The sequence below is a fragment of the Larus michahellis genome, chromosome 8, assembly GCF_964199755.1.
Source record: "Larus michahellis chromosome 8, bLarMic1.1, whole genome shotgun sequence".
NCBI lineage: Eukaryota > Metazoa > Chordata > Aves > Charadriiformes > Laridae > Larus > Larus michahellis.
The window spans coordinates 23728993-23738789 of record NC_133903.1 but is presented as its reverse complement, the minus strand read 5'-3'; the positions used below and the strand labels follow the sequence as shown (position 1 = coordinate 23738789).

Here is a 9797-nt window from a genome sequence, read left to right as displayed (position 1 = left end):
CCAAAGGCAGTAAGATATAAAGAGAATGTCCTCCTGGAGTCCACCCTGTCCAAGTCTAACTTTCCTTCCCATCTCCACAGCAGTGTGCGACGAGAGCAGAGCAGCTGGGAAACAGCTTGCTCACTTCACTGTCCATTATGTCTGACAAGCATGGGATAAACTTGAAAAAAACCTCCTGGATCTGACACCTCCCCTTCTCTCCTCCCCTCCCTAGTTTTCCTGCCTGCAGCAATAAATTCAAGCACGAATTCATCCTACAGGCATCTGTAGGATTCATCAACAGGCAGCTGCATGCTCCTCGGCACAGATGAGGATGGATAAGAGGTCTCGGAGCTCTTCTAGGGAGTCTCATAGGAGACGTAGAGAGTCCCCAGTTACACAGAGCAAACGAGAGAAGAAGGAGAGCAGCAGAGAAGGTGGCAAAGGAAGGGGAGACATAAAGCAGGAGAAAGCAAAGGAGATCAAGAGCACCACAGGGACTGACGGTAGGGTGCACACATCCACGGTGGTGGATGTGGATGATGTGATATCTGATGAAGAAATGGAGGCAATGGCGTTGCTGGACAGCGAGCAGCAAGAGGAAGGTATGGCTTATTGAAGGGAAGGGGCTGGAAAGCTATGGGCTTTTTGACCCAGCATGGGTCACAGCGTGACTGCTGTCTGCACAGGGAGTGTCAGCACACCCACCTTGCAGAGACATGTAGTTATCCTCAGGACAGGATATGGGAGACTCCGGCCAGCCTCTCAGCCAGCTTCTGCAGCCAGTCCAGGCTGATCAGCGCTGTCTAGGAAAGCAATGAACTTTGCAACAAGCATTTACATCCCCAGCATCCTTTATGTTTCAGCTTACTGCTCCCCAGTCCTGGTCATGTTCTATTCTCTTCCTTTTCTTGCTTGTCCTTCTTTAGGTAGATGGAGTTAGCCTTAATGCCAGTTCACAACCCAAAGAACTGCACTGCAGGGAAGAACTGCACTTGAAATGCGCACTTGTAGCTCCCTTTCTGGATAACCCTAGAGAGCAACTCCTCTCCAGACCATGGGTTAGGCAGATTCCCAGCCTGCCATGACAGGAGGAAGCATCACAAGTCTTTTTGCAAGATGGCTGGGCCTCTTTGGACCCAGCACCACCACAGATGCTGTATTACAGGATGTGTATTACAGGAGCCAGCATTACTTTTCTGCTTCCATGCCAGCAGTTCTGCTGCCCTAGAGTTAAAGGGGTTCAGACTTGCTTCTGTCTCTCTGGGGACTAATTTTTCAGAACTGCCTCTTTCTGCCTCAATTACAGGAATCCCAGCTAATGAGTGGTGCTGCGGAGCTATAGTGATAACGCAGATTTTTGGGATTCCAGGGGTTTCAGGACCTGGTGGCTCTGCAGAGAGCTCCAGCGGCAAAGGGGCAGGGATGGAATGGCTAGAAAGGATAGAAAATGGGAGGGATGCAGAGATGCTAATTTCACTGCTGGAAAACATGGTCCAGCCTCTGGGTCTAGGTACATCCAGAAGTAATCTATCTAGTTTCATGCCATACCTGCAGATTTTCCCTCAGGCAGGAGCACAACAAAGGGCAGCCAGATCAAAATGACCCATACTCACTCTGGGGAGATGTAGAAGGTAATACTCACATGGGGCTTACCACCCCAGTCAGCCTCCAGCACCTTGGTGGGACTGCTGTAGAGCACAGGGAGATTTCAGCAGCACCAGTGGCTTGGTCCTGCTGTATTAGGGAGCTGGGGTGCCACTGAAATCCTCTTCCAAAAGGACCTGAGATACTCTGATAGGGAAGGGCACTTCAGGCTGTGCATTTTGAAAGCTGCCTCTTATTTACAATCTTTCTCTTTGCCACTAGCTTATCTTGGCAGATAAGCTTCTGGGATCCCAGCGCAGCCAACAAGTTGCCCATTCCAAGCCTTTAAACATTGCTTGGTGGCCACAGGTCTTCAATCTAAAGGCTGCTCTCTAGGCAAGGCACTATGGAGAATAACGGCTCAATCTCTGCCAGTAAAGGAGAGACAAAATCTGTCAATCCATCCTGGCAGCTCCTGGCCACATGGGGCAGGGAGTATTCTTTAACACAGCTTCAGAGAGAACCAAATGGTTCACATACACTGGATTTAGGCAAAGGACAACACTAAAGATGGTCTGTGCAGGGACTTGTCAGGCCATCAGTATTTTGGGAGCAGATCTCTTTTAACATAGTCATGTTGAATTTCTCCCTAGGTGTAAACTCTCCGGGTCTGGGCATCTGTGAGTGGCTTCTGACCATCTTGTCTTTCCTGTTCATCATAATGACCTTCCCCATTTCTGTCTGGTTCTGCATGAAGGTGAGAATAGTCATGGGACCTCTCTACGTTTAATATTCGGTGTCTCACATGGCTGTAACTCACTGGTTCAGCATGCGTTGGACATGAGCATAAAGCTTTTTTGGTCTAAGGCTCTATTTACACTTCTTCAACTCATCATTCATTTTTATGTACCCTTTACGATACATTGCTGCTACAGAGGGCTGCACAGGGATCCAGTCACTGCTTACCAAATACTCCTGCTGCAATATCAGTATCAGCAGACAAGGGCTTAAGTTTCTCTTTTTTAAAACAAGTTGCAGGTCTGTTAACTTTCAAACATAACCTTCATCCTAGCCAGCCCAGAGATGGCTACACTGCAGCAGCAGGGTAAATAGGTTTTGAATTAAAAATTTTAAGAGATTGATTTCTCAGTTAATATCAGATTTTCCCTCTTCCTCCCCTTTTCTCAGATTTCTAGCATGGCTACAAGTAGGCATATTTTGTTTCCCACTTCTCAGGAAATTTCACATGCATCTTGTTCTCAATGTCAGTATTACAATTTAGATCTTACACATGTGAGCACAAGCACACATGGTTCCCTTGGAGGCTAACAACCAACATGCAAAATTTTAGCTCAAGGTGTTCAAGTTTGGCCAGGCTATAAGGAAGCAGAATGCTGGCTTCTTCCTGGGAAACCCTGGGTAGCTCTAACACAGGCTGCTCTCACCAAATCTTGGGCTGTCACAGGGCTGCTCCAACACTGCTCACGCAGGCAGCAGTTCTCGGCCAGGTTCTCTGCAGGGGTAAATGGACTCAGTCATAGCTGACTCCACTAAGTCATACCTCATGAAATTCTCCCTTTGCAGGGCTTTCCCAGAACAGACATCCTCCCATACCGGTGAGGCCCCTTTCCCCAGTCCTACACCTTCCTCTCTGACCTAGTTTTTGTTTCCCTCTGCAGGTGGTGCGGGAGTATGAGAGAGCCATTGTTTTCCGACTTGGGCATCTCCTTCCTGGCAGAGCCAGAGGACCTGGTAAGGTGTTTACTAAGCTCTCCCCAGCCATGTCACTCCTCTTCTTCATGCTCTACCAAGCTCACATGCTGGTGCCCTCCAAGCAGGCATGGCCAGACAGGAGATGGGATGTCTTTACTCCTTCCTCTGAAGGGCCAATAACTTCTAATGGCTTTTCCCATCACAGAAGCAGCCTCAGAATTTGAGCCTATGTATTGCCGTTCCTTTGTAGTTCTACATGCCAAACCCTTCCCTGTTCTCCAGAGCAGGAAAGGCAATTTCTGTGGTTCTGATGATCACCAGCTGCCTTTCTCTTCCTCCCACAGGCCTTTTCTTTTTCCTTCCCTGCCTGGACACATATCACAAGATAGACCTCCGCCTCAAAACCCTAGAGATCCCCTTCCATCAGGTATGGCTGACCCCCCCATATTAATTTTTGGATCTCTTTAACGTTGTACCTTATGCTTCCAGCCTTCATCCCTGCATAGAAAAGTTCGAAAAAACATCTCAAAGTAACGCTAACACCTCAGAAAATGGAAGGCAAAAAATTCACCATAGTGAATTTTATTGTTTTTTAAAACTACTGCTTTTAATTCCATTCAAATTGACATGCTTTAGTGGTAACCCAGACCAATAGGGAGTGGCTGGGCCAGAGATACTGGACCAGGTTTTTTTACCCACCACGCTGAGGAGTGCATGCAGTGAGGACAGGAACTCAGACTAAGATCTTAAAATGATGTAAGGGATGTACTCCACTCCTGTATAAGCCTGGGAGGAAGAAAGGGTTGAACCTTTGCTTCTAACCCTTGAACCTCCAACCTCTCTAGCCACAGCCCCTCTTCTCCTTTTGGGACGCGTTGTCTGTGCTGCTGCATTGCCAGTGGGACTGGCCTTGCCTGGTAGCATCTCCAGGCTCATCCCCATGGTGTACAGCAAATCCTTCTGGAGATGCAATAACCAAGCACACACCTCAGGACACAGCCTATGCTCTCAGAACAGCAATGGACCAGGCAGCAGTGGGCAGGGAAACATAGTGTAGGATGACGACCTACTCACAGTCCCCAGCTCAGCAGCTGTACTGAGGAGACAGACACAAAGATGCTGCTCAGGGAACTGAGATCCAGACATTATATAGTTTGCCCAAGGTCAGGCAGTAGCAGATGTAGAAACTACAAAGACTTAGCCGTCCAGCTAGTCTTCATCATTCTCTTAATTGTGTGCTTTTCTGTGCTACCTTAGAGTTGTCAGAACCAGCTCCATCTCCCCTACTGTCTTCTGCTTAGGTGGTGACCAAAGACATGGTTACCTTGGAGATAGATGCTGTCTGCTACTACCGGTTGGAGAATGCCTCTCTTCTCCTCACCACCCTGACCAGCATCTCCAGTGCCATCCAGCTGCTGGTGCAGACCACCACGAAACGCCTCCTGGCACATCGAGCCTTCTCTGAACTTCTGTTGGAGAGGAAGAGCATCAGTCAGGAGATAAAGGTGCTCCCACAGGGGGGAGGTAGCAGAGCAAGGGGTGAACTGAGGCTCCACAAAGAAACTCTAGTGATCAGTCTCTCAAAATCATAGACACTGGTTTGCAGAAGGGTACAATAACAACATGTTTCTCCTTCACAGAAAAATGGGAGATTTTTCTTCTTTTTTTTTTTTTTTAATTCATATCACTTTTGGGGAAGGATATACAGTGTGGGCCCAACAGGCAGCCATGGTGAGTAGCAGACAGTACTGTGCGAGGGACATGAAGGAATCACTTACACGAGTTTCATCAGTGCTTTGTGATACCCCAGCATCAGTACTTACCCCAGAGAGGAGATTCTCACAATAAATGTATTCTGCAACCTGAGTGAGTTGCCATAAAACCAGTATACCTGGGATCTCCAGCAGCAGTTCTCTGTGTCTGTGATACGTGTACATGATCACACTACTCAGGAACTGAATGTTTCCTGTGCAACTGAATTGGTTCCATACTTGAACCAGTATGGACTAGTTAAATCACGCAAAACCCCTGGCGCAAACACAAATCAGAAGTAAAGTGAGGAAATTAATTTTATTTCTGAGGGGCCTCACACAGTAGCACACAAAACCTAATAAATCTGCCTTACAGTCCTGCAGTTAACTGCCTTGAATTAATGTGCCTGCATTGTCTTACTCCTTGTAATGGGACTAGGCCAGAGCTGGTGTTCTCCCCATGTTCTAAAAATATTACTCTTCACAGGTGGCTTTGGATGCGGTCACGGGCTGCTGGGGGATCAAAGTAGAGAGAACAGAAATGTAGGTAGGAAATGCTGGTAGAGGAGATTTCCCTGGCACTTTGCAAGTACCTGTCCTGCCCTGCTCACTGATGCCTGGTCCTCTTCTGCTTTACCTCTGGCTCTCTCCCTGCAGCCATTCTGCAGAAGGTAGAGCCTCATCTCTTGCCTTCCTATTTTCCCTAGCCCTTTCAGTCTCTGCCTCATGTAAAACTTCCACATGCGAAGACTGTGCTTGATCCTGCACTGACAGCCAGGGCAGGATCCTTAGCTGGGATGTCATCACCATTTCACTGCTGCTGCAGACAGAGTTTGCACCCAATTCTGGTAGCCCAAGAGGCGCAGCAGGCACTGAGTCTTCTGTGTCCCACTCTAGATCAAAGGCCCCAAGGTCTTAGCACAGGTAAGGATGGACTCATCACTCAGAAGCCCATGCAGAAAGGTGGGACTTGCTTGTCACATAGAGGGCCATGGAAGAGAGAGCCAAGCAGTGAATGAGTAAATCTGTGAGCAGAAGGAAATTCCTGTGCCTGTCTTGAGAGCAGTCTCCCAGTGGATTCTCTGCTGTCTCACAAGGAGAGAGCTTAGACTTAATGCTTCAGAGGCACAGAGAGAAGAGGTCTCTCTGCTGCCTAGTGATCATGCAAGCCTGGTCATTAGAAAACCAGGCTGGAAAAGAAGGATGGGAATGGAGGTAAAAGGCTAAAGTGAGACACGCAAAGAGGAAGACCCAGGAAGCAAAGAATGTGAGTGAACTGCTCTGCAGACACTGACTGATGAGCCCATTTCAAGCCTCAGATTGACCATCCAGTGCTGCCAGGAAAGCCTAAAGCTCAGCTAATCCCTGTCCTTTACTACCCCAGCAACAACGTGCAGCTGCCTGCTGAAGTCCGGCAGTCCCTGGCTGTGGAAGCTGAGGCCCAGAGACAGGCCAAAGTGCGGGTATGCCAATTCTGAATACTTCTCATCTCTTTCCAAAGCATCCCTCTTTCCTTTCCCACCCCTGCTTTAAGGTCCCTGGGACATGCCACACAAGGGTGCAGCTTTGGAAAAATACGTTTGCTTCTATTCCTGTTCAAAAGTTGTGTCTAGCAAGCGGAGCTGCAGCAGAAGTCCAGGCCAGCCCAGTGGAGTGTCAGATCTGGTACCTGGCCTACAGGTAGAACAGAAAGATATGCAAAGAGGTCTGGGGTTATCCCTGGGCCCACAGTGATCCCCACGCAGATCTCTTCCTCAGGGTTTCACTCTCCTCTAGGAGCCCAGTGCAGGGCTGTCACCACTGTCATGTACCCTGCGCCTTGCTAAGCCCAGGCTGGTCTCCATCCCTTGCACTGAGCTGCTCAAGAGCCTGGATAACGTTGGTGTCCAGCATCCCCCCACTAAGCCTAGCCTGGGGGCTGCCCTTTCCCATGCTTTTGCAGCAAGGGTATGCCCAATTATGAGCCCTGATGGGCCTAGTAAAAACAAGTTAGACATGAGCTCCCAAACTTTTGGGAGCATACAGAGGTGTAGTACACGCCAAGATCTTCAGAGAGCAGGAATGTTAGAATCACACTGGCCCTGGGAATATCATGGTGGCAACCTCCCTCTGTAATGAACAGTCCGTGTGCCCTTACTCCCAGCCTCACAGAACCCTTCTTTGTTCCCCTGCTTGGTAGGTGATCGCTGCTGAGGCAGAAAAGGCTGCTTCTGAGTCCCTGCGGATGGCAGCTGAGATCCTGTCCAGTGCCCCTGCTGCTGCTCAGCTCCGTTACCTCCATGCTCTGCACTCCCTTACTGCAGAGAAACCTCCTGCTTTCATCTTGCCCTTGCCTTTGGATGCCATGAACTTGGTCTCTCCGGCTACCCACAGTCCTCCGGCAGTGAGCAGCCTCCTCACAGCTACCACAAAGCTCCCAGAAAGCTCGGAAGACAAGAAGGACTCACCCATGCTCTAAGACCTGTCCCAGAAATGATTGCCACACTGCCCCTGGTCAGTCCTGCTCAGAGAGGGGCAAAAAGGCTGATGTACTGGCAGCCCACTGGCAGGTCCTGTTCTGGAGGCCTGAGGGAAAGCAGCCCAGGCCTGTAATATAAAGTGGATTGTACACGGAAGAAGCCTCTGCTTGTTTTGGAAAGGGAAAAATACTGATCACAAGGAGCAGGTCTGGCATGTATGTGAGCAGGGGTTGAGGGAAGAGGGGTGTCATCCCTTCCCCTTCACAGGGCCAGATGCACCCTGGCACCCTTGGGCCTGACCCCTGGGTTCGATCCATCCTTGCCCCATCACCTTGGCAGGAGGGACAGACTAGCCCGTATGTACTCAAACTCCCCCACCCCAAACTGAACAGGCGGGCAGGCAGGGGTGGGAGCCCGACAACTGGTGGGGGAGCAGGAAGGGGCTCAGCACTCAGGCAGGTTGGTGGGTGCTGCCAGCCTCATTCTTCTGTGATGAGGGAACAAGCTGGGTCCCAGGCGTAGTCCTGGATATAGGATTTCGATCACCACCCATGCACACATGACACACACAGGCAACGCGGGTGTTTTGCCCTGGTTCTAAAACAGGATGAAAAGGAAGAGGAGAAAAGAGCAGCTTTTAAGGCTTGGCACTTCCCTGCAAGGCACATCATCTGTGCAGAAGAAAGGCAGGCTGTGCTGCTGCTTGCTTCCACTGGGGGGTGAGGCAGGACAAGATCTGAGCTTGTGGGCATCTCTAAACATTTTAGAGGTGATGGTTTAACCAGCTCCCACTGAGCAGCCAAGAGGGCATCCAGCACCGCTGGGAAAGAGCCAGTACTCGAGAACAGTAATACCTTTGCCTGCTGCAGCTGCCCTGGTAACCTCCAGACACAGTGAAGGAACAGAGAAAGTCCTCTAAAGTCCTATAATCCTCAGCACTCCTGTTTTTTCTGCCAAAGGCTATTTGAAATGACCAGGAACCTACAAATACTGCAATCGTTTCCCTTGGCAAAAATATGGGGGACTGTCAAAGGAACTACCACTGCATTTGGTTTCTCTGATCCTGGTGCCCTTTTGGATGTCAGCTCTGCTGCTGCCCTTTTACTTGACCTGCAGCATCTCCCCTTGCTTCAAAGCAGACCTCTCTCATACGGCCATTCCCAGGCCCAACATTCTGCTGCTACTGGTCTGTAGAGGCCAAGACAGAGGGCACTTTGTGGCCCTTCTCTTAATTGCCCGCACAGTAGCTGGCCATCATGCGTGTGCCTAGCAGGGGTCGCTCGCTCTTGCATTTTCACTCATTTTATTCAGTTCCACTTTCCCTGCTGGTAACACTCACGCACATTGGCACATATCATTGGTAATACTTCTGTTAAATGCAGCTATGTTACGAGGATAGCTGGTTAATACTGGCTTAATACTGCTGCAAAGGACAAGGATCCCACTTCTACTAAGTACCACATATTCTGTGTTTAATCAGCCCCTTCAGCTCCCTGGAGTCCTCTTCTCAACACTCAATGCACCCATAATGCTCGTTCCACAAGTATTTGCCGGCCTTTTTACAGCAAGGACTACTGGTGAGCCAGCCCCCTTACAAGTGGCTGAGAAGTGGGAAAAATCCACTTGTGAACTTCTCAGTGATCACACAAGGATCCGTGCTCCAGGTGTAACCTCACATCTAAATCATTCTGCCACTGCAGTCCTCTCAGGAGAAAGGCTCCTCCTTATGTGTCTGTAATAGATCTCAGTAGTGATCCACTCATGGAAAACTAGCTCTGGGAAGTGGAACAGCTCTGTAATCTTCCACTTCGCGAACATGAGCTGTGTCATTACTTCTCTAAGGCTGGTTCTGGTTGTTTCTCATGCTGCTGGAGTAGCCCCCTGTTTCCCAACCTAGGGCAAAAGGGCATAATACTACACAGAGTGAGCTGCAGATGATCCTTTCTTTGAATGCTTCTCTGTGTGCATTTCTAACTCCATGTAAAATGATCCATCCAGACCAAGATCCCTTGGCACATCAAGGGCCAACATCTCTACAGAAAATGTCTCAAAAGAACAAGTCTTAGCCTGAGAAACAACTGTCAAGAGACATGCAGTACTACATCAGGCCACACACATTACCCTATTTGCAGTCATGTTTGCAGAAGTCAGGCATAGCTTTTTCAAACATGTAACTTTTCTGCAGTTACAGAAAAGGCAAGTTATAGCTAAGAGCATCCTCAGTTCCAGCAGGATCTTCTCTCCTTTACATATCCACAGCTGGCAAAAACTTGTCATTTTACCTTCAGGAGGTATTACATTCAAAAAC

The 9797-nt window shown here is 49.1% G+C and overlaps 1 protein-coding gene across 2 annotated transcripts; it reads left to right on the top strand.

Moving 5' to 3' along the window:
- The first annotated feature begins 307 nt into the window (after nt 1-307).
- NPHS2 (NPHS2 stomatin family member, podocin) lies at nt 308-7527 on the top strand. 2 transcript variants are annotated; one of them, XM_074597536.1, is made up of 8 exons: nt 308-584; nt 2220-2323; nt 3246-3318; nt 3624-3706; nt 4581-4784; nt 5518-5573; nt 6415-6493; nt 7210-7527. In XM_074597536.1, the coding sequence occupies exons 1-8, from the start codon at nt 308-310 to the stop codon at nt 7486-7488; spliced, it is 1155 nt and encodes a 384-aa protein (XP_074453637.1). In that variant the 3' UTR covers nt 7489-7527. The 2 variants fall into 2 exon arrangements, with proteins under 2 accessions (XP_074453637.1, XP_074453638.1); XM_074597537.1 differs by lacking the exon at nt 4581-4784 and having other exon boundaries at nt 314-584.
- Nucleotides 7528-9797: the final 2270 nt, after the last annotated feature.

Coding starts and splice junctions, on each gene's coding strand:
- NPHS2 (XM_074597536.1), top strand. CDS start 308: ATGAGGATGGATAAGAGGTCTCGGAGCTCTTCTAGGGAGTCTCATAGG. Junction 585..2,219: donor CAGCGAGCAGCAAGAGGAAG/GTATGGCTTATT, acceptor ATTTCTCCCTAG/GTGTAAACTCTCCGGGTCTG. Junction 3,319..3,623: donor TGGCAGAGCCAGAGGACCTG/GTAAGGTGTTTA, acceptor TTCCTCCCACAG/GCCTTTTCTTTTTCCTTCCC.